Source organism: Pipra filicauda, unplaced genomic scaffold (genome assembly GCF_003945595.2).
Source record: "Pipra filicauda isolate LSUMZ 115617 unplaced genomic scaffold, ASM394559v2 scaffold422_size665910_pilon, whole genome shotgun sequence".
NCBI classification, from domain to species: domain Eukaryota; kingdom Metazoa; phylum Chordata; class Aves; order Passeriformes; family Pipridae; genus Pipra; species Pipra filicauda.
In genome coordinates, this window is record NW_024104557.1 from 472,589 (window position 1) to 497,171 (window position 24,583).

Sequence of the window (24,583 nt, forward strand, 5' to 3'; positions counted from 1 at the left end):
GGCATTTAAATGTTAAACTTCTCTGGCCCCACCCCTGTCTGCACACTTGACTAAAGATCTGATTTAAATCTTTATCAGAGCTACTAATTAGGAAGAAATTCTTCCCTGTGAGGGTGGGGAGGCCCTGGCACAGGTTGCCCAGAGAAGCTGTGGCTGCCCCTGGATCCCTGGAAGTGTCCAAGGCCAGGTTGGATGGGGCTTGGAGCAACCTGGTCTAGTGGAAGGTGTCCCTGCCCATGGCAGAGAGGTGGAATTGGATGGTCTTTTAAGGTCCCTTCCAACCCAAACCGTTCTGTGATATGGTGGCACCTTCTCAGGGTTATATCCTAATCCTTCCACTCCCACTGAGCCACGCTGTGTCTTGTAGGGCATAGTATTTTCCCTCAAGTGCATGGAATATGTTGCTGTTCAGCACAGGGAAATAACCTGAATTTTCAGAGATTTGGTTCATCTTTTCTAGCACAGGTGAGGCAGAGGGTTTGTGTGTTTGTGGACTGTGTGTGTCTTGCACGTGATCTGTACCATCTGTATCCACTGCAGATATTTCACAACAGGATATCCAAGAAATAGTCAGGGCTGCGAAGGGAAATGTGGAAGTTGCTGTACGTATTCAGGAGGCTTCGTGCACAATCTCTGTATTCCTTTGGTTATTTTTGTTGTATTGGGTGCTTCATTCAAAGTAGATTAATACTGAACCTAAAATCCTTTAAGGCCCTGAAAGTAAATTGGCTGTCTCTGTTTAAAAGGATCTTATTTAATTTTACACTTTTAAATAATTCATCGTGTAACTTAACGCCCGGTAGCAACTGACTTATCTGCTTGGTAATGATGTGTTTGAGTATTGCAAGGCAAGAATTACTGCTTTTAATTTGCAGGTATTTGTTTCTATTGCACACAGCTACTGCAAACAGGAGAACTTGGGACACATCATCGTTGTTCCCCAGCACTAAGACAGCAGGACCTGCTGGCACATTGTTTTCTTTCAAAGACCAGGTGCATACAGAGGGTTGTTGTGCAGCAGAGAGCAAGCTCCTGCCACAAAGCAGGAGGCAGTTTTCCTTCTGCTGCTCTGGCATGGGATGACTGCAGGGGGATTGTGTTAACAGGGGGGCTGCCACATGCAATATTGATGAGCTCTGTACCTTTGGCTGCCAGTGCTCAGTCATTTCCACCTGGCTGGGTGCTCTGGACTTTGTGGCACCTTAAATATTCACAGGCTTGTGAGTTGATGCTGTGCTTTGGTGTAGAAATCCTGTGCTGTAATGCAGATTTTGAAGGGCAGACAGCCTGGTACTTAATGACAAGGTGGTTGCTTGAAAAATGAGATCCATGGAGCTTCCCTGGGAGGCAGAGTCTCAGCTGGAGAGCAGCATTCCTTGGGGCTTTCACCCATTAAGCTTGACTCCATTACAGCACAGTGCTGCAGTGTCTCTGTCTGAGCATATATTTACATGTTAAACGGCATATGATGACTGGTAACTGCACCAACCTTTCTCCATCAAGCAGGATCCTGTTAACTATCCCATTTAGTCAGGCATTCCCACGATGCTGGGAGAGGCTGCCCAGCTTTGTCAGACTTCAAAACAGCTTTGGACTCCAGAGAATCTGTCAAAATGTAGGGGGAGAACACACCCCAAGCTTATTTTTAGCACCTGCTTTCAGCTGCTGAGCTTCTGCCTGTGCTCTCAGCACAGTCCTGGCAGTGCTGGGTCAGGGGAGAGCCCTGGTGCAAACCCCAGTAGTTGTAAGGAAGGGGGAGAGTGGGGATGACCAGAATCTTTGTGTCCTGCAGGCCGAGAGTACAGGTGATGAAAACTAAATGAATCTGGTGTTTAACCTAATGGTGCATCTTTTTAAGGAGCCCGATATAAATCTTCAAAGGCATAAATAATAAAATGCAGCTTGTTTACTCATTTGGGGAATGGAAATACACGTTTCATTGCAGTTAATCTGAGGTGTATTTGTAAGTAATAAGCATTTTTAATCGCAGGAGGTTCAATATTCAGGCCAGTGTTACTATCCCAAGGCAGCCCAAATTTTCCTACTTCTCCCTGCTGGGAACAAGAACCAGGAACTGAGAAAGGTCTGAATTTCTCCTTAAGTACCAGAGGTGTGTCACTGTGGTGCATCTTCCTTGGAAACATCCCATCCTTGTAGCACTATCCAACCCTGTATCCCGAAGGACTGGTTTGAAGAACACTGTCATTGCCTGTGTCTGACAGAGAAAAATCACTTGTGATGTTCAAACACGTGTCATCCTTGGGCGATTCTGCCTCTGCTCATGAACATTTTAGTTCAGGTTGAGCGTGACAAGCTTTCAGGAAAACAGGCTTCAATAACCCATTTTCTTTGGCTTCCTCTCCCTCAGGGCATGCCACTTTTGAGCTGGGAGCTACGTGGATTCATGGTTCACATGGAAACCCAGTCTATCATTTAGCAGAAGACAATGGTTTGCTTGAGGAAACCACTGACGGCGAGAGGAGCGTTGGGCGGATCAGTCTCTACTCCAAGAATGGGGTGGCCTATCACCTCACCAACAACGGGCAGAGGATCCCGAAAGATGTGGTTGAAGAATTCAGTGATTTATACAACGAGGTTGGTGCTCAGCTGCTTTGGCGGGTTGTAGGTTTGCCTGAAACACTGAGGCCCCTTCACAGTTGTAACGATCCGGGACAAAGGTAGAAAAGCTTTAACTTCTTTGTAAAAAAAACCCCAAACCACTAAGTTTTTTTTTTTTATCTCATCTGCTTCACTGTACCCCGTTGTTTGTCCCTGACGTGGGATTAACTCGCTGTTGTGAGGAAGAACAATCTTTCCACGTTTGTCATCAGTTTAATCACTTCCAGCAACTGTTTCTGGGGAGATACAGTTGTTTGCTGGAGAAAGTTGCTACTTAATCAAAAGAGTAGAGGACGGATCAAATTACTGAACAAAGTAGACAAAACCTTAGCAACAACCAGCTAAATATTGTATCCCTATGACTTTTTATAAATACCATAATGTGCTGTGTAGAGTGCCAAAGTCAGTGTAGTATCATAAGAGTTGTAAGTTTTCTTGCATCAGAAGGAAAAGGGACATCTGTGTTGGGAGATTCAGACCAACGTGGACTTCACTTCAAGGTTCTTTTAAGTCTTTTCCTTGCCAAAGTTAATTATAATTATTCCCCACATTTTTTAATGTCACATGAAGTACATTTAGAGGGGTCTGTACAGACTGTCTGGCCCTCCAGGTAATGTGATCTCTCAGTGGGTTATATAAAATGGAGCAGAACATGAGGATTTTCATCAAGCTGTAGCCATGCCTAAAACCTTTGGATTTTCGTCTGACAGTGAACTTCAGTGTTTGACTCTTGGCTGAACACACACTAGATTCAGGTTTCTGTTGCATACTTTGTTTAAAAATATGTCTGTGAGCCTGTAAAGAATTATCAAGAATTGGGTGGGGAGCAGAAAAGGGGATTTTTTTTTTCTTTTTTTTTTTTTTTTTAATTTGGAAAGACTTTTGGCACTGTCCTTTGTCTCTGAACTGGAATGGTGATGGGATGGCACAAAGATCATTTCAGTTTTAGAGAGGAGTAGTAGGAATTTAAAAGAAACTTTGGTACAGAAAGGATTTAACAACCTGTGGACAACTTCCTGGGCAAATGCAGATGGAGGTAATTAATCTGAACATCTTTTCATATTACTGGGTTGAAAACAGAACCAGAGCCAAGCAGGAAAAAAAGACAGGTGAGATGTGTGTGGAGGAGGATGAACAGCAAGTAGGGCTAGAAAGAGAAGTGAAAATACTGCAGTGAGCAGCATTATTTATGTAAATGGAACAGTGCCAAACTGCAGGCAGGGCTCAGTGATCATCCTGTCTGGAAGATGATAGGAAAATCTCCAGCAAGGGGAGGGCAGACTCTGAAATGAGAAGAGAATACAAAGATGAGAGCTAGTCAGCTTTGAGATAAACCCAGTAAGATAAGGGCTATAACAAGGTACCAGTGTTTTAGAAATGATTAATTTGGTAAATCTACCCTTTCTTTTAAAGGGGAGAGAAAGGGGCAGCCAGTGACAGGAGAGAACAACACATTAAAAGTTAATCTTCTTTGCGAAACACCTAATTAGCTTATCATTGCCACAGGATATCTTTATCTCTAGCAGACAGAAAAGGCTTTCACATTTATGGCTTGTAAAAATGTCTACAGGCACTCACAGCCATAAAAAATATGCAAGGGACAGCTGAAGCCAAGCACAGGGCACCAGCCAACCCCTTAATTGCTCCTGCTGGGAGGTGCTTTCTCTGCCTTCCTCCAAAGCCTGCTGGAATTTCTTGCAGAGGCAGCTCAAGGTTTTGTTGAGCTGCTTGTCCCAACCTCTCTGGGGTGCCAGGTTGGATGATCTGTAGTGATTTAAGACAGCTGGCTGTGGTTTCTGCCCTGTGCTGTGTAGGAAAAGTGGGAATTAAGGCGAGCAATGTGATCTCCTGAAAATCTCCAGTTAAAATGACTGTAGGAAATACAAGTGCCCTGGAGGGTGGGCAGCCAGGAGCATGTGCAGGAGGTGTGTGGCTTTGGGGACCTTTTCCTCTGACATAAAGTGCAGAGAGTGTTTCACACATGCTGAGTCTGGCTGGGGCATTTCTGGTTTGTGTTTTGTTGAGTCCCCCATTCTCTCAAAGTTTTCATTGTTATTTTCATTAGAGTCCGTTCCATCATTTCTTATTTCATCTTGGCTGGCCAGAACTCTGTTGCTTTAACTGATGAAATGGGTGCTGGGGAGGAACAGCAGGAATTTGATCTTCAGTTCTGCATCTTTGCTGTTTTGAGGAGGCAGGTTTTTTTGAGTGGTTTTGTTAAAACATCTTGAAGTTGTCCAGGATAAAAAGCCATCTGACAGATCACTGAGTCCTGAGGTCAGGCTCCTCCCTTGCCTCATAGGAGCTTCCAGACCCTTCTCAGGTTACTATTAGCAATCCCACCATCAAGTCATCTCATCCCTTTAGAAGAGGCTGAGATAGCAAAGTCTGTGGCTCGAAAAGAAGGAAACCCCCATAAAACAACCAGCAACCCCCTTGAGGGATGCAAAGCCTAATCGGGGTTGAAGTGGAAAATGTATTCCCAAATGGACAGGGCCAGATTTGTCCCCATTCCAAAGGCCTGCCCTCCCTGCACAGCCGGCTCACTCCCCACACACTCGCACACTGCCCAGCTTTCCCTGCAGCTGCTGCTGGGGCTCCAGCATGTGCTTCCAGCTCTGCTCCTCCATCTGGATCTCTCTAGCCCCACTTATCTTGTCGCCTGGACACCGGATTCTGGGGAATACAGAGTGCAGGGGGTCTCCCTTCCAGTGTTTCACTGGTGCATGTGGAGTCTCTGAAGCTCAGTTCTAGCAAGGCGAGGTCTCTGTGTGCTGAGTTTTCCTGGAGTGAAAGGCAAAGCACCCCTGTACCTCCAGAGCTTTGCCTCACTAATTCATTTGGAAAGTCCTTAGGCTTTTTCCAGGCACTTGTCCAATCTTTTTTGGCTGGCTTCTTCTACTTCAATACAAGTTTTGCTTCTTTTTTGTTTGCAGTAGCCTGAATTTTTAATAGCTGTAGGGATGTCTCACAGAAGCCTTTATTTGGTTACGAGGAAGCCAAGCAATCAAACTGAAAACTGCTCAGCTCTTCATTTCTGTAGCAAAAAGTTCCCTCTGAGGGGCTGTTACCCTACACTGAAGTCAGTCAGAATCTGTCATGAGCTTGTGACCAAGGTGACTTGAATCCCCTTAGGAGAGCACTGCAAACTGAGCAGTGCCTCCAAGGAAGGTCTCCAGTCCTGCAGAGCATCCACCTGGATTTACAACCGTGCTTTGCCAAGGGAAGCACCATGAGATAGGGCAGGAGAGCTCTCCAACCACTGTTGTTTAAACACTGTCCTTCTTCGACCATGTGCTGTGTGGGGCTGGCAGTTCTCAGGGTCACTGTCACTGCATTTGGTCAGTCTCCAGAAGGAAAGGGACACCAGCACAGGGAGGATCCCCAGGCTGTGATGCCCTTGCCATGTATTCATAATCTTCCCACCTTCCTCTCCATTCCTTCTGGGATAACCGGGGGAATTCTGGAGCTGGGGGAGGATTTTGGCCTGTTCCAGCTTATGCCACATCTTCATGACCTTCAGGAAAGTGTCAGGAGTGCGGCCTTTGAGGGCGATGTCTGCAGCTTCAGGGTCTATGTATAACTCCTGACAAAATGTGAGCAGGGACAATTGATCTCAGAGTTGCTCTTCTGTCCGTGCTAAGTCCTCACTTCCCTCTCCAAAGAGGTATTTAAAGCCAACTCCCAGGTATTAGTGAAGGCTGGGAGGGAGGTGGTGAGCTGGACAGCTTAAGTGCAGGTGAAAAATCACACAGTCCATCGACCAGCCTGATTTAGAAAAAGTGCCTATTTTTACTTCAGCTTTTCAGTAGGGATTTGGTCCCTCAAGACCTGCTTCCCAGGAACCCTCCCTTTAACAATCAGCTAATTAACAGCCTTGTTATCTGTCAGCTTTCCCCTGTGTTCTGCAACAGCTTCTGGGGGAGGGATGCAGCCAAAGAATGACAGCGTTTTCCACCCTCCTCGCCCCCACCCCATGCTGGGCTTCCTGCCATCCCCAATTAAGCTCCAGTGCCTTGCCTTGCAGTTATCGTGGAAAGCAGGACCAAAGGGCCACCGAGAGTCACCGTTCCCTCCCTGCCTCTATTGCACTGACAGATGTCTGGCCTGGAAACAGCCCGGACCTGTCTCCGTCGGGGTTTTTCACTGCCCGGGGATTAAATCACTGCAGTTTTTAAGCCAAGTGAGAAAAAGACAATGCTGTGGATCGTCACCGGCGCTGACAGGAAGGAGTGTGGATTGGGATGTGCTTTCCTGGCCTCCTTCAGCACGGAGAAGCTTCTTTATTTAGATTTGTTCTTCCTAAGAAACTGCCTTTTCCTGTGGTGGAGGAGCACGTATGTAGGGAACACGTGGAGGTAGAAGCTGGTAGGTGACAGAGGGGACATCCCTGCTGGAATCCACGTTCTCTGCACAGACCCTGCTTGTGGGATGCCCCAGAGCTGGTCAGAAAGAAGACAGAAGATGTAAGCTGAAGTGAAGCTGTTTTAGGATTATGGACAGTTAATTCACTCCTTTTAATTTCTGACCTTCAGCCCTTTCTGTCTTTCAGCGCCAGGCTGAGGGAGTTGGAGTTATTCAGCCTGGAGAACAGAAAGCTCCAGGGAGACCTTAGAGCCCCTTCCAGTGCTTTGAGGGACTCCAAGAGAGCTGGAGAGGGACTTTGGACAAGTGCATGGAGCGACAAGACAAGGAGTGATGGCTTTAAAGAGGGTTGAATTAGATTACATATTAGGAATTCTTCAGTGTGAGGGTGGTGAGACCCTGGCACAGTTTGCCCAGAGAAGCTGTAGCTGCCCCATCCCTGGGAGTGTTCAAGGACAGGTTGGATGGGACTTGGAGCAACCTGGGCTAGTGGAAGTTGTCCCTGCCCATGGCAGGGGGTGGAACTAGGTGATCTTTAGGATCCCCTCCAACCCAAACCATTCCATGATTCTGTGAATTCCCTACAGGATTGTATGTAAACCCTCAGAAATCAGGGAAGGAGATCTGCTGAGAATAAAGGGTTGTTTGAGGTGTTCTGTGTCTTTTGCTTCTGCTGCTGTTTTTCAGACAGGCTTCTAGGGTCTGGCCAAACCCAGAGGAGCTTGAGAGTGAGAAGTGATTACTTCACTGTGCTGAGAGGAGTTTGCCAGTGGTAGGAGCTGGGAGTTAATGCAGTCTGGTCTTTGTTTTTGCTACTTGCTTATATCCAGGTGTGTGATAATTGAAAATGGAGAGGAGTCTGGACTGTGTGTGGTGTAGCTCCCCCCTTGCTGCTGGGCGTGGTGCTCTGGGTTTGGATGTGTGGATATTTTGTCATCACCAGGATCTTTCAGGTCATTCTTGATGCTGCCTTTCACCAGGATCTTGGAGAGAAAGCTGCCATGAACTCTCTCATGAACCCTGCTGTCATCACATCATGCCAAAATGATTGAAGGAGGATGGGTTTTCAAATCCTAAAGTGCCTGTTCCCAGTGACTTCAGTGGTGGTCCCATAGGAATGATGATGCTTTCTGTTACTGTCAGCAGTTTCTCACCTGGGTAAAGAAAGCCTAGGGAATTCCAATTCCAGACAGCACAATTCTGCTCCTTCTTCATTGGGAATCTACCTTAAATGAGGGCTTCTATTGAACCTTTTCCATAGTTTCTTATACAGGATGTGTTTGCTGCACGTGTACATCGAAGAATACATTTTGAGCATCTTTTTGATTCTTTTTTTTCTGACAGTTCATCTCTTAATGCAGGACTTGCTGTTATTTCTCCTTGTGCTTCTTGCTTATGACAGCTTTGCCTTCCGTTCTTCATCAAATGGTTCAGCACCCCCAAGAATCACAGAATATCCTGAGCTGGAGGTGACCCACAAGGATCATCAACTCCAGCTTCTGGCCCTGCCCAGGACAACACCAAAAATCACACCATGTGTCTGAGGGCATTGTCCAAACACTTCTTGAACTTGAAAAGCAAGGAAATAATGGGGATTCTGAGAAAAAATAAGAAATCTTGATGGTGATTAAACTCACCTGCTCTCTGATCAATGGGATGGCACACACAGGAAAGACTTCACTTGATGGTTCCAGCATGGAGAATTGGGCCTTTCTGCCCTTTTCTCTATGGGGTAGAGAAGAATATAGTGGTTAACAGAAACATACCCAGGCTCACTCCTCCTGTTGGCCAAGTGGTAGCTGGGTTTTAGCACAGCTTTGCTTGTCCTGTGCCTGTGTTATCTGCTTACAGAGCGCAATCAGCTTATGAAAGCTGAGCTGGTTGTGCTGACGCAAGGTCTGTGCAGCTCCGACCTGCTGGAAGTGGTTGGGGCCTCAGAAATCAGTGAACCTGGGAACCATGGGGTGTTGAAACTGCCAAAGAGCTTTTGGCACCGGGGAACAGAGAAGGCACTATTTCCTTTGCTGGAAGCCTTTGTTTCATGTCGGGCGTTGGGCTCCACCTTTCTTGTCTGGGAGTCTCCTTGGAAGGGCTGTGTCCCAACCAGTGTCTGCATTTCTTTTCTGTCTTCACCAGTTCCACTCACTTTTCTTGTAATTATTCTCTGGTTTTGTAGTTTATTTCCGCCTTTTTTTTTCACTCTTTCACTTATTTTCTTCTTCAGTTTCTTCCTCATCTCTTACTTGCCCTTATCAACTCGTCTTCCTCCATTCCCTCACAGACCTGCTCTTTCTCACTCCTACCACTGCTGTGCATTTTTCCTCACCACCTCCCTTTCCTCATCATCCCTCTATTTCGCCTCCTCAAATTCGCTTTATTCCTAAAACCCAAGAGGAAAATCAGGCTCCTGGGGAGAATCAGAGTGGAAAGAACCTAAAACACGGTGGATTAGCCCTATCAGCAGGGAATGGGAAGCTCTGGGAGCCTTTGAAGGCAAGGCTTCCACAGTTCTGCCAGCTTCCTGCCAGATGTTTACTGTTGGGTTCAACTTCTCAGCACGTCCAAATAATCTGTCTCCAAAAAAGGTGTAATCAAGCCATCTTTGGCAGGAAAAACTCGCCAAGCAGGGATGTCATCTCTCCTAGTAAGAGCACTGTGCACCCTGTGGCGTGATGTAAATGGACACATTCTGGACAAACAACTTGTTAATGGGATGAGTTGCACTTCTGAGAGGCATCTTTTGAAAGCTTTCCTGTGTTGAAAGATTCCTTGGAGTTTTTCCATGGAAATGAAGGGCCGTGACACAACTGCAGGCTCTTCTGGCAACATTAGGCAGAAGTACAGGTTACTCCAGGCAGCCACAAGCAGAGGGCTGAGGTGGATGGTGTTTTCTTGCTTTTTGAGTGGAAAACTGGGGTTAAAAAATTGTCAGGAATATCTTCTTCAAAGAAGAATAATTTGTTGCTATGGGTTTTTCCTTGTGAGTCTTCCTCAGGCTGGCTCCTGGTGGGGGGCTCTAGAGGTGTCACTGTTTTCCACGGATCTATACCTGTCTTGTGCTCAACAAATTAAACATGTGCACACAGAATTCCCTTGCTGTGCTGGTGGATTCCTGTTTTTCATGGAAAAATAGAAAAATAACTATGGAACTGAGTTCCCCCACTCTGGTGGATTCCCTCTGAATAACGGAGAAGGTGGAAGGGCTGGTGCCAGGTTAGAGCAGCCTGGGATTGCACCTGAGACACGGAGATGGGAGAAGATGTGAGGAAGCCCTTGGGTTCTGCTGGCAGGAGAAGGCGATCTGACTGCGCTGGGTTGGGATGGAGGATAAAGCGTCCTGCTCGGGGCATGGGTTCTACTGGGAATCGTGTTGTCCATCCTTCTGTCCTGTCTCTGGCAGGTCTATAACCTGACTCAGGAGTTCTTCCAACGAGGTAAACCAGTCAATGCCGAGAGCCAGAACAGTGTGGGCGTCTTCACGCGGGACGTTGTGCGCAAACGCGTCAAGGCCGACCCGGATGACACGGAGGCCGTCAAGAGGCTGAAACTGGCCATGATCCAGCAGTACCTGAAGGTATGTGTGCATGCCACTGGGGTTATTTTTTTGGTTTTAACTACGATCAGACAAATCCTGAACCTCGGGACCTGGCAGAGCCTTGCCCAGCACTGGGGAATTGCTTTCTTGTGTTTGTATTGACAGCTTTTCCTCCTGAGGCAGATCCGGAGACAATGGGCTGAAAGAAACAATGCCTTTACTCCCTTTTTTTCACCTTAAACTCCAAGCTTTCTAATTAGAAGTGGCTTTCTTAGGCCCTGTTAAACTTTCTGATGTGATTTAATGCTTTTTTACCACCTGAAGGTACTTTATTGTCAGGGTCTTTTAGCAGTGTCTTGTCTTGTGCCTTACACATGATTGTGCTTGAGTGTTTTTTACCTCTGTCCATATCTCAGAGACCAGAAGAAATGTAATCTTGATACTAGTAATTTGCTGGAGAAGTCCCCAGAAAGCATTTTGAAGGTAAAGCAATAAAATCCAAGGTAGACTGTATAAACTCATGTCCTAATCATCTTTCCTTATGGCTTTCCTAGTTCTTTTTAGCTCCTTGATACTTTGGCTAAAAGACTTCTCTGTGGGATGAGGACTTAATGCTGCCTCAGGCAGCACTCCATAAATACAGTGTAACAACCATTTCTATTTCAATTAGAATGACCTAAAATCTCCTGAAATGAGGCAGGGGAGGCAGGCAGCACTTTGTCATGTGGGGAAGTGTACAGAGTTCACCATTTACAGTGGGAACCCAAAGGAAAGAGAAGTAAAGATGTAAAGAGTCTCACAGGAGGTTTGTGATAAAGCTGAAGTTTGAACCCTGGTGTCCTGAGCCTGATATCTCAGTGTCCCAACCCAAAAACTTGTGTCACAGGGTGTCTCCACAGTTGCCACGTGAAGTTATTTATTGTGTTATCCATGCAAGATCATCCATGCAGAGAAGGGTTAGTCATCTGATACAGCTCTTGTTTGCCTGGTGGTTTCTTCTGTGGTTGCTACAGGTTGCCAGAGACTTTTCTGCAAGTCTTGCAAATCCCTTCTCATGTGTAAATACCTGAGAACAACAAAGCTTCTCATACTTAAGACTATCAGATGAGAAAGTGGGGATTAACCGGTCTCAGGCAAAGTATAGTCTTGGTAGTTGCTTGTTTTTCCCTCTGGCGTTTTGGCTTCATGGTTGAAAGACTCAAACAGCCATCCCTGTTTAACTTCACAACGTGGAGTGTCCTGTTGGGGCATCCAGGCAGGATGAGCATCCTGTTGTGTGCCCTGGGGTGCAGGTTTGTGTTGTGGGTCAGCAGAACTGACCCTGGGGGTGCATTGGGAAGTTCTCACTCAGCCAGCAGATGGGGTGGAACCACAGCACATTCTGAGGATGGGTCTTCACTCAGTCTCCACAGGAGTCATTGAGCAATGACCAGGATGGGAAAACCACCTGTTTGTCCCTGCAGTCACAGGAGCAGCCTGTGAACTACTTGGTATGACCTTGACTCGTTTGCTTGACACCTTATCCCAGCACAGAGATTCTGCCCTGCACCAGGACGCTCCACAGGGAGAGGGTCTAGGCTCATCAGGCTTCTAAACATAGTCATTAAAGTCTGGAAAGGCCTGGAAAATGGGTCAAAGGGTGAGGCAAGGAATTGTAATGTTCCTTTTGCCTAAAATGCTTAAAGAATTATAGTGTGTGAGTGATCGTGACTCCGGTGAAGATTTTAAGATCATTGTGTCCCGTGCATCAGGATTATCATTACAAGCTTATCACAAGACAGCCCAAACATCCTGCCTTTGTTCCAGGGATTGTTGGAAGCTACGGCTATGCCTAATACTCCTACACACATTAACCAACAGGTTAATGAATCTAAAGCTTTGGTAATCACATCAAGGGAATCAAACACACGTGTCTTACATCTTGGCATTTCCCTTTCCCGTCTCCTTCGGTTCCTTCTGTGCTGGGTGCTCTCACCTCCAGCAGATTGTTAGTTTGCTGATTGCTGACTGTTTGACAGCACGCTGAAAGCTGCAGACAGCAGAAGGAGCTGCCAAAAGATTTTCATGGCTCCTTATGGGAACATCTATTAACATTGGAACGAGCATCTGATTAACGCAGCTCCAGCTTCTGCTGTAGGAGCACCAAGAGGCCGATCCCTGGCCAGTGGAGTGGGTTTTAAAGGATAGAAAAGAGTCAGAACTGTAACCCACAATCGTCCAGAAGCAAAGACATCACGGAAGCACAGAATCCCAGCATGGTTTGGGTTGGAAGGGACCTCAAAGAACATTTAGTTACAACCTCCCTGCCATGGGCAGAAATGGCTTCCACCAGACCAGGTTATTCCATGCCCTGTCCAACCTGGCCTTGAACACTTCCAGGGATGGGGCAGCCACAGCTTCTCTGCACAGCCTGTGCCAGGGCCTCCCCACCCTCACAGTCGAGAATTTCTTCCTAATATCTAATTCAACCCTCTTTCAGCTTAAAGCCATCACTCCTTGTCCTGTCCCTCCGTGCCCGTGTCCGAAGTCCCTCTCCAGTCTCTCTTTAGGCACTGGAAGGTGATTTAAGGTCTCCCCAAAGTCTTCTCTTCTCCAGGCTGAACGCTCCCAACTCTCTCAACCTGTCTCCAGAGCAGAGGGGCTCTAACCTTCTGGTCTCTGACCTCTGGATGATGCAACTGTTGCAGTGCAACCCAAGCTCGTTACCATGACAAAATGGTTTCTCTGGTTGCAAGGAAGGCTAAGGATTGATTGTTGTCAGATCCTGTGGCCAAGCACTTCTTTACTAGCAAAAATAATGTGGTTTCAGAGTGCCATTCAGGACTCCCATCCTGTGCAGCTCCTCTGTGCCCTTGAAATGTTGTGCTGTGGCAAAAGGAGTTGCTCTGTGGCAATGTTGCTTTTGTGTTGCTTTCCCTTAGGTAGAGAGTTGTGAGAGCAGCTCCCACAGCATGGATGAAGTCTCGCTGAGTGAATTTGGGGAATGGACCGAGATCCCCGGGGCTCATCACGTCATTCCTTGTGGTTTCATTAAAATTGTGGAGATTTTGGCCCGCTCCATTCCCAAGTCTGTCATTCAGCTCCGCAAGCCGGTCAAGTGCATCCACTGGAACCAGTCGGTCAGCAAGGAGATTGAGAGGGTGGCTGACCACAACAGTGACCTCCCTGAGGAGAACAAGAGCTCTGATGTCTTCGTGGAGTGCGAGGACTGTGAGTTCATCCCAGCTGACCACGTCATCGTGACCGTGTCGCTGGGAGTCTTGAAGAAACGCCACGAGAGCCTGTTCCACCCCCGCCTGCCCGAGGACAAGGTGATGGCCATTGAGAAACTCGGGATCAATACGACTGACAAGATTTTCCTGGAGTTCGAAGAGCCTTTCTGGAGCTCTGAATGCAACAGCATCCAGTTTGTCTGGGAGGATGAGGCAGAGAGCGAGAGCTTGACTTACCCCGAGGAGCTGTGGTACAAGAAGATCTGCAGCTTTGACGTGCTGTACCCACCGGAGAGGTACGGCCACGTCCTCAGTGGCTGGATCTGTGGAGAAGAGGCTTTGATTATGGAGAAGTGTGATGATGAAACTGTGGCAGAAACCTGCACCGAAATGCTACGTAAATTTACAGGTCAGCCGTGCTCTGGTGGGAGAGGGAGCGTGGGGCTGGGGTGTTGGATAACCACGAGGAAGGAAATGCTTTAAAGTCATTTTTAGTTCTTTGGCATTTTATGTCCCTTTGAACGTGCGTGTGCTCCCTGCACAGCTCCTGCTTGGGTGTGCCTGAGAGCTATTTATATACAGGGGGGCTGATAACCAGCTCAGGAAGTGGTGGGCAGAAGTGCTTGAGGATTCCACATCCTCTGCTTTATTTAATCACAAATAACTCTTCACACAAATAACTCTCCAGCAGCTGAAGCTGTCAGACTCGGTACCTCTGAGGACTGGTCTCAGCTGTGGAAAACAGCAGGGCTCTTTCAGAAGTTGAACGAGTTTAGATCAGCTGAGATGTGGTTGAATCACATCCCTGACTTCCATTCAATATCAGCTCTGTGGAAATCTCATCAGCCTAAATTTCATACAATCCATTGATCCTGAGAGCTCCCCTTTTCTGGGTGCATCACTTAAACCTTCCTGGACTTCACAGATTTCGTGTTTATTGAACACACATCACATTAAGGGCAGCAGTTGGAGTTATTGTTATGCTGAGAAAATCCAAGATGAAATCACTAAAACCAGTAATACTGCAGAGGTCTTAGAGATCCTCTGATGGCTGAAAGAAATAGAGATGGACTTATTAGCAGCTTTGAAATAAGGATTTTGAATTTATACATGATTACAAGAGCAGCATCCTCCACAGTTAGATGTGGTTTGTGCTCTTCAGGAGGTGTGTCCTGTGATTAAATGATTTATATTTTTCTGCCAGCTTGTGTTAGCCAAATCTGAACACCCAGTGGGTTTCCAGCCTTACCACTTTCCGTGGACCTCCAACTAACTGGAGAAATGTGCTTCCACAAGTGTAGCTTTCCCCTGTCCTTACAGACCATTTGCTACCAACAGTATGGAGATCTAGAAAATCATAGAATTACAGAATGTGCTGAGTTGGAAGGGACCCATCAGGATCATCCAGCCCAACTCCTGGCCCTGCACAGGACACCCCAAGAATCCCCCTATGTCCTGAGTGTTGTCCAAATGCTCCTTGAGCTCTGTCAGCCTTGGTGCTGTGACCATTGCCCTGGGGAGCCTGTTCAGTGCCCAAACACCCTCTGGGGGAAGAACCTTTTTCCTGAAAGGGCCCTGGAATCTGAGGACTGTCTGCATAACTGGCCACTGCCAAAAGAGGTTTTAGATTTTACCACTCTCTCCAGAAATCCTGAGTGTGGATTCAGAACCTCTAATGCAATGCCCAGACCTGCCCCCTTGTTTCAGCTCGTGCCTCCTGAGCTGTTTGTGTTCGGGGTGTTGGGTGTCCCTGCGCTCCGTGTCACGTCAGTTCCTACGTACCTTTCTTCCCTCTGACCTCAGCAGGCCACTGCAGCTCTAGGCAGGCATAGCAGGAGGCTCTTCTTTCTCAGGCCAAGTTGTTCCAGTGCTGACGTCTCCCAGAGTGTACAAACAACCCTGTTTGTTGCAGCGTTTCAAATTTTATTTTATTTTTTTTTTTTTTTTACAAAACACCTCAATTCATCAGTGGGAATTTGGCTCTCGGGGTCTTTCTCAGTTTGGCACATGGGAATATTCTCTCCTTCTTCTCTCTGGGCTCGTTCAGTGTTATTGTTTGCGTGTGTTGGATGTTCCTCTCTTCCTCCCAGGATGGAAATATGTTGGCTCTGGGTCCTTGGGTATGTGCTGCAGTTGCTGTTCCAGCTGATGCTGCACCTGGTCACTGTCCATCAGACTCCTCAGCAGGGTGAGCTCTGTCTCAGCCCCCTGCTAATCCCGGGATATTTATCCCTGGAGAATTTCAGACTGAATTTACCGGGCCTTGCCCTACACGGAGCATTTTGTGCATCAGCTGAGAGGTGGCCTTGCTGCTGTTCAAAACAGAAGAAGACCTGTTGTTGGAGCACCCATTACACAGCATGAGCTGTTCCACTTTCTGCCCCAGAAAAACTTGTTAGTTCGTAGAAAACCTTTTCACAGATCTTGCAGGACAGCCTGGCTGAGGGAGCTGGGTTTGTCCTGTTGCCCTTGTTCCCATTTTCCCTAGCAGGTTCACAGAAGGAGCAGTACCTCAGGGCTGATCTGGGCCAGGTGCCAGGCTGGCTGAAATAACAGAAGTGTGCTCAGCTCTCCGTGCACCTCCTGCCTTCTCCACTGATCTGTTCCATTGGGAGTGGGAGAGGGAGCTGGACCAGCAGCCTGCTGTCTGTGATGCACCTGTAGTCACTTCTGAACACGGCTGGACTCCTCTGGTCCAACTCACACCACCAAACTCAGCTTTTAAACCTTTCCCACCACTCAAGTTCACATAAGTCAGTTAACCAAGTTAGGAAACTAGTCCTACCAGGATCCTAAGCTCAGTGGAAAGCCTGGGTCTTCCATAAGGCAGCTCAGATCTTCCACACCTCACTTGGTGCTCTGTGACATCTTCTGAAGCAGCTTTTCTCTGCTGAGTATAGAGGGAGCCTTATATTCAGTAATGAAAGTAGACAGTTTGAGCCTTTTAACGTTCACTTTGCCTTTTGTGCCTTTCATGTCCTGGGTATGAAATCCCCCATACTCTTACTTCTTATTCTTCTAAGAAAGAATTGATGCATTACCAGGTGGGTTCCCATCTTCTGCTGTGTTTTCACAGTCTGTTGCCCATGGTGGCCTTTCCTTTGGCTTCAGAGTTTGTTATGCCAGTCCTAAGTTAAATCTGTTCTTTTAGACTCACACTGAGAATCCCTCTCTGTGAATTGACCTTAAATTTCACTCGCAGGCTGCAGATTATCTGGCTTTGCTGTGAAAAGCCCTGAGGATTGTTCTGACCTAAGAACCATCGACAATTATTGCTTTTCACAACTGGATCTGATTAAATGGAATACCTCAGAGCAATTAGGAGTCTTGCTCTGCTGTCTTTGTTGGCTGAGCTCCAAGAGTTAGAAGCCAGAGGCAGTAGCTGCAGGCCTCGATCACTGGAGCCTGTCAGGCTGTGGATGGAGATGCCCTGAGTTGTCCTCTCTGAGCTCCAGCTATTTATCTAGAGGGGAACAGATCTCTTTTAGGTTCTGCTTCACATCTCCCAGCCCCATGACCGTGTCTGGGGTACCACGATGTCTCTCTGGTGGTTGTAGTCCCTACTGTGTGAGTAGTACCACAGATCTCCCTTGATGGGATCTTAGATCCCTGCTCTCAGGGGTGTCTTAATCTGGATCTGTGAGTTGATTTTAATAAATCTCTGTAGTCACACCTCCCAGGAGCTGAATAAAAATGGGATTGTGTGAGGCATCTGGATTTGTCTTCCACAGCTGCACAAGTGGAAATCTGTGGCAGAAAAGTGTGTGCCCTCCTACTTCAGTGAAGGCCAAGATCCCTTTTTTAGCCATTTTATCTCTCTTTGGACAGTGAAAACTGAGAAGTTTCCACATCTGTGTTGTTACTTTTATCTGTAGGCAAAGGCATGTACGTGTTTACTCTATTTAAGAGCAGATTAAGTCCAATTAAATATGTTCCCTGAAGGAGTGTGGCTCCCAGTCTCTGTAGTTTTTGTCTTGCAAACAATGGTTCAGGATCAGAGCTCATGTTACATGTTTCAACCAAAATCCTCCTCTATTCCTGCAGCAGAAGTGCACGTCTCCTGATCTTGCTCTTAGAAGCAGTTGTTGACATTAAAAGGTGCAGAAATGCAGAATGCAGGGGTATAGTGGTTGCACAGTGGGCTCATGAGTCTTGCTAACATGGTTTGATGTCCTGGAGAACCTGGAAGGAGCTCATGAGAGCTGGTGCCTCTGCAGCACAGCCGGGGAGGGAGACTGGCTTCGGTTTTGGGAGCTGGTACAGCTGTGTTTTGATGTGCCCAGGCTCCTTCCCCTCCTCCACACTGACAGCTGGCTCAGACATCCCTCCCTGAAGTTCTGCCACCTGCCTGAGGCCACACACTTCACGTGTCTGTGCTGCAGTCTCCCTTGAGATGGAGTTGCTACGTGAGGAGCAATTCCCTGTGGGAAGGCTGGTGTTTGCCTGTGTGAGGTCATCCCTGGGAAACACTGCAAAAGGACAAAGCTGGTGCTTTTGCCAGTCTGAGGATTGCTCTGTTCAACATGAAGGCCAGCAACTGCTGGGTTTGTGTCACTGGGCTGGTGGCCCTACAAGCCCTTTTGTGAACAAATTTCAGCCGTTTCACAGACCTGTGGCCTTACCTGCAGGCTGACAAACCCTCATCTCATGAGGGTGCTCCTCATGTTAATCATGGTTTTATCAACATCTTGTTGACTCTTCTGGGTACCTGGACATGGAAACACACACCAGCTACAGAAGAGGCACCCCCAGCCCTCTGCAGAGACTCCTTTGATTTGAAAATCTATCATTGCTTGTTGTTGTGCACTGCAGGGTGATGGGTGGCCCTGCTTGGGGATCTGTTGTCTGACGGCTTCCATGGTGTGCTCTCCTGGGCTTTCCCACAACCCTCAAAAATAAAACACCATAATTTGTTTCCTTGACACATCTGAGAGCTCCCTGTTCTCAGACTCCCTTGGGCTTTCCACTTCCAGGCATTCCTGCTTTGAAGAGTCTTGGAGGAGCATATTTTAGAGTCTTTGTTATGCGAAGCTGTTGCTCCTGAAACAACATTGGTTTGTAGGATGTGTTTTGTTTGTGGCCTGTATTTATTTGCTAGTCTGGGACATATTTTGATCTGGGGGCTGGTGGTTAGAAAGTGTTCACAGTGTACTCTGGGCAGGCCATCCAAGGGCTTCTGCTCTGTTCCAGCCCTGTGCTCCATAACTCCGGTTGACACACAATATTCCTGCAAGCAGCAGCTGAACCAGGGAAGTAACCTGCTCCTGATTTCAAGGAATTGAAGGCACAGCTAAATAACAGTTTAGTAGAACTAAATAACGTAGGACCTAACTAGTCTTTACAGTTGGATGTCTCCCTCTTTAAGCTGTGATGAAGAAAGTGGGGGAATTTGGGTTGTCTCAGAGCAGGCTGAACCTGTTGAGTTGTCACAGAGTCAGAGTCTGAAGCAGGCACAGGATCTGTGTGAGATGCAGACGTCTCCAAACCCTTCCTTCCTGTGACAGTCTCTTACAATCACAGAATGGTTTATGTTGGAAAAGCCCTTAAAGACCATTAAGTCCAACTGTTCCCCCAGAACTGCCAAGGGCAGCACTAACCCATGTCCCCAGGTGCCACCTCCACATGGCTTTTAAATCCCTCCAGAGATGGGGACTCCACCACTGCCTCAAAGTTGCCTCAAGGGCGGATCTTGGCTCCCGCAGAGAGAATTTCTCTTCATTGGAATTCTTCATGTCTCATCTCCCCATTCCTTTCCTGCCAAGCCAGATATAATCATGGGACTCCAACAGAATGGGTGACACTGAGATGGCCCCAAACCAACCTAGCAAGGGGGTCTCCCTATTTATACCTGACTCTCTCTACTTGTACCTGGGGCTCTTCTGCCACCAGCTGGTGCTCGGCTGCCTTGGCTGCAGTCCTGGATCCCGTGTGCTGCTGTGCTCTTTGGGATGGGAACAGTGGCTGATGATCACTGTTGCACTCCAGTGCCCCTCATCTAGAGGTCCTGAAAATCCTACAGCAATCTAGAAATCATCCTACTTCCAGCCTCAAAAGTCTTCTTTCCATGCTGTGTGTGTGTTCCGCAAAATGGGTCTGTTGGAATTTAAGTTTATTTGGGGGGGGGGGCAACTGGGTTGCAGTTGGAATGAGTAATGCAGGTTTTAAGAACTTTCTGACAGGTTTTTCTGTGCCCCCACATAATGAAGATTTGCCTTCTAGCATCCTTACCCACTTCTCTTTGGAGGTACATCTCTCTCTCAAGACCACCTAAAAACCCAGTTCAGACTAGGCACCCGGTTAAATACCTAAAATTTGGTGAGATCAATCATGTGCTTCATCACAAGCAATCTCCCCACCACAAATGAGAGCAGGAGATGCTCTGTATTTTCAGCTAGACCATGTCCAGGGTTCCCCAGTCTCTCAGGAATGTAGACATTTTAATGATCTTTCCCAAAACGAACCACAGAATCATTTAGGTTTGAAAAGACCTCCACAGTCATCGAGTCCAACCTTTGACCAACCATCACCTTGTCAGCCAAACTACAGCACTGAGTGTCATGTCCAGTCGATTCTTGAACACCTTCAGGGATGGGGACTCCACCACCTCCCTGGAAAACGGAAGAGCTGAGATTAAAAGGGATGATGTTTCTGTTATACAGATAGTTAGAACTCAGTAAGAGAAGAGAGATCTGGTTTGGGGGCTCCTCCCTGTAACCTGCCTGTTAGGATGGATGTCCAATAAATCAGACTGAATTTATCAGACCACACCTTGCACCCTTGGACACCGCCTTACTTTCTCTCTTCCGCTTTCGCCCCCAGGGAATCCAAACATTCCGAAACCTCGCCGGATCCTGCGGTCCTCCTGGGGCAGCAACCCCCACTTCCGTGGATCCTACTCCTACACCCAGGTTGGGTCTAGTGGGGCCGACGTGGAGAAACTCGCTAAACCACTGCCTTACGCCGAGAGCTCCAAAACTCCTGTAAGTGTGGCCCAAACTGGGGCCGTGGCAGCAAAACTGATGTGATTTTTACTGGGTAGTGAGTTTTCTGGGAGGGAGGTTGAAAAACACAGTCCCTGGCTGGGCTTTCCGGTAGCGTGCGTTCCTGTTTTTTAAGTTGTACATACCCCCTTTGAACGAATGGCGTCTGTGGGATTTTATCCCTTTAACGTTTGGAATGCCGGCATTCCCGCCTTCTCTCCCTGAGTTTATCAAGAGCTGCTCATCCATGTGGCTTTTGGAATTGTGATCTCTGCGTTTTATGGCCATTAGCCTTATTGTCCAGTTCAGAATGCCTTAAAAAAGCACGTGTTAACCTGTTTTAAAGCTTGTTCTTAAACACATGCCCCTGCTGGTGTCTTAGGTCTGAATGTGTCAGAGGTGCATATTAGGAAATCTCTCTTGTGTTGGCAGTGCAGGCTGAGGGAGGCCCAGTCCTTGGCAGGGGAGGATGGATTTTCTCCTCAGACAGTGCCTTTGCTTTCTGAATATAGCAAGGAGCACACATGGAGATGGTTACCACAGCTCAGCTGACGAGCAGGAACACATTTAGCCAAATTCACCCCATCATTCAGGGTTACGTGTCCAAATCCAAAGACAAAGGCTGATGGAAATGCAGCCTTCCGAGCAGTTGCCCAGTCTGTTCCCTGCACCACAGCAGATATAATTTTATTCAGCGCAGAAATCTACTTAAAAAAAAGCAGCAGGAGCTTTAGGAATCTTTCTGTGTAGTTCCCAGGGAAGAGAGGTACCTGAAACTCCTGCCTCGGAGCTGAGTTGGAATTGTAGCAAGTGTTGGTGTAAGAGATACAACACTGTGTCTCACCCTCTGGGTTTTGAGACGTGACTGTTTTTTCCTTCTGAAGTTGCTGCCCAGAGGAAAAATTACCTTAATGCCTAAAAGGCTGAGGTATAATTTAGGGGAGCAAAGGGAGGAGATGGTATGGAAAAGGTGCAGGTTTGATTAAGGTTCCTGGAGCTGGGACCTGTCCTTGTGGAACACCGTGTTGGAATTTGGAGTGCCAACATTCCAAAACAGATGTCAACCCATGGGGATGCCCCATCCCAGGTTGGAGCAACCTGCTCTAATGGAAGGTGTCCCTGCCCATGGCAGGGGGTGAGGAACGAGATGAGCTTTAATGTCCTTCCCAACCCAAACCACGATTCCACGTGGGAGGGCACAGGGAGGTTTGTCTCCTTTTAGCCTCACATCTGCTTTCCAGTGAGTTCTGCTGAGCTGTGCCACTTTTCCCGTCCTCTGCAGCCGATGCAGGTGATGTTTTCGGGGGAGGCCACTCACAGGAAGTATTATTCCACGACCCACGGTGCTGTGCTGTCTGGGCAGAGAGAGGCTGCTCGTCTCATTGAGATGTACCAGGACCTCCTGCAGTGCCGGACCTGAAAGAGCCCTGCCGGTGACCACCACACCTCCCAGACCCTCCTGCAGGTGTGTGGAGGGGCTCTTTTTTAATTCAGTTCACAGTAGAACAGCCTTTATCTTTTCTATTAAAAAATAAAAACCCCTAATTGTTAAAAATGTTAGTCATCAATAGCTTCATTTCCATGTGCTGTATTGTTAACAGGGGAAGGGTGCTCCTTTGGTCTGGTAAACCGTTTCTTTGTCATTTTAATTCTAATTTCACTTTTGGTGCCTATCATATGTTTTTTTTTCTCTGTTTCTCTTTCTGTATTGTAAGTGCCTTCTATACTAAAATAAATGTTGTAATAAAAAGACTGAGTGCTGTGGTGTTTCCTGGATGCTTCATTTGGTAACTTTAAAATCTTTTATTCAATGTTACAAAAGCAGGGGTTTTCTCTCTTCCTACAGATTTTGGTGTAGGATAATCTTGAGATAGATGTGGATACTCAATGTACTGATTGATCTCAACTAATCATGCAAAGAATTGCACTGTAAAGGCACAGCTTATTTGCCTTGTCCAGATTAACACAGGGACCACTCTGTGTCACATATTTAACTCTGTCACCTCTCTGTGGGCATTTGTGCTTCAGGAAATCTGCTGATAATTCCATGGGGGAATTTGCCTTTCTTCTGTCCCTCCATGCCTTGTCCCCAGTCCCTCTCCAGCTCTCCTGGAGCCCCTTCAGGCCCTGCCAGGGGCTCTCAGCTCTCCCTGGAGCCTTCTCTTCTCCAGGGGAACCCCCCCAGCTCTCCCAGCCTGGCTCCAGAGCAGAGGGGCTCCAGCCCTGGGAGCATCTCTGGGGCCTCCTCTGGACTCTCTCCAGCAGCTCCACATCCTTGTGCTGTTGTTCCCAGGGCTGGAGGCAGCTCTGCAGGGGGGTCTCACCTGAGACAGGGGCAGAGGGGCAGAATCCCCCCCTGCCCTGCTGCCCATGCTGGGGGATAGCTCAGGGCATGGGAGATTCTGGAATACGAGTGCACATTCTCTGAGAGGCGATGGCACCCCAGAACTCAGACACACAGTGTCACCATGTCCTTTCCTTTGTGTTCAGCTTGGCCCAGCTGTGTGTAAATATCTCGGTTCATCAGCAAGATTCATTGTTTTGGGCAGAGAGGCCAGTGCTGCTGAACCACAAGGAGGCCAAACAGCAGTGCCAAGGATGAGGAATGTCTGACCAGGTTTGTTCAGGAGCCTGCCAGCTCCTCCTGGTGGGATCAGGACAGCAGCTCTGACAGTGATGCCTCTCGTGGTGACTGAGTAGAACTGCTTGGAAATACATTCAAAAGCGATTAAAAATGTCCACAAGCAAAACTGGTGAAAGAGGGGGGGTTATCAAGAAAAATCTTTGAAAATGAACTTGGGGTGAATGGATAAAGATGCTGCAACAAGCCTGTCCTGATGTGGACCATGTAAACCTTTGGGAAGGCATCCAGGATCAAACCTTCCTTAGGCTGAAAACAGGTTAGAAAGACATCACATAAATGGTGTTTGTGGGGAAGAATCTCTCAGAACTGGGGTTTTCCTGTTCCAGCAATACGGTCCAGACCAAAGAGGTCCAGTTAGGGCAGAGCTGACAGGACTGGTCAGTGTGGTCACAGCCCCAACCCTGCCAGGTTTGAACAACACTGTCAGACACCTGGAGGGATTCTTGGGGTTGTCCTGCGCAGGGCCAGAGTGGGACTTGATGTTGTTGTGACCTCATGAAAGTTGCCATCTGGAATGAGAAAAGCCTTTTTTTTTTTTTTTTTTTTTTTTTAAATTCCTTAGAGAGAGAGAAATCCTGCTCTTCTTCAAAGTCCAGCACACACAGTGCAACCATCAGCACAGTTTAAAAACGTCTAAACAGTTTCCAAAAATAAAAAGAAAAAAAGTTTTCAGGATGAAGGCTTGGGGTGTGCAGCTGCTGCCTTATCTCCCCGCATTCCGTTTCTCCATCTGTCTGGCTGCTGGCCAGGGTGCCGTGTGAGGAGTGAGGGATGTGCCTGGTTTGGCATCTGCTGCCCCACGTGAAGCGTGTGTACGCTCTGTGTGTGTGTGGGGTGGGAGTCATGCTGATAAACGAGTTACAGAGAGGAGGAGAAGGGGCAGAGAAGAGAGGGAAGAATCCCTCTCCAGTGGATGAGTCAGCGCATCCCAAGATAGATGTCTGCAGAGGAGGCACCAACTTTGACTGACTCCAGGCTCAGCTGAGCTGTGCTGATTCCCTGCTGTAGTGTGGAGGTGGGATGCCTTCTTGGCTGCTGGAAAGCTGGAAAGGACGGTGATATGTTGAATTTATGATGTTTTTCTCCCATTTTATCTCAGAAGCAACCCCCCTTTTTGTGATGAGGGTGAGTTGGAAGAGAGTTGGGCTGTGGGAGGAGAGCACAGCACACTTGAAGAGAACAAAAGAGAAAAAATCTGTCCTGGTTCAGTCACTCAGAGCTCAACTTC

The 24,583-nt window shown here is 47.6% G+C and overlaps 1 protein-coding gene across 2 annotated transcripts in view; it reads left to right on the forward strand.

Annotated features, from left to right (window-relative positions):
- The window catches only part of SMOX (spermine oxidase), a 51,523-nt gene extending 29,059 nt beyond the window's left edge, over window positions 1-22,464 (forward strand). For both annotated transcript variants that reach the window (XM_027712646.2, XM_027712645.2), the window contains exons 3-7: window positions 2,369-2,595; window positions 10,385-10,558; window positions 13,441-14,140; window positions 20,551-20,711; window positions 21,994-22,464. In XM_027712646.2, the coding sequence (XP_027568447.1) occupies window positions 2,369-2,595; window positions 10,385-10,558; window positions 13,441-14,140; window positions 20,551-20,711; window positions 21,994-22,131 (1,400 nt within the window). In that variant the 3' untranslated portion in view covers window positions 22,132-22,464. The remainder of the gene's footprint in view (window positions 1-2,368; window positions 2,596-10,384; window positions 10,559-13,440; window positions 14,141-20,550; window positions 20,712-21,993) is intronic.
- The last annotated feature ends 2,119 nt before the right edge of the window (window positions 22,465-24,583 follow it).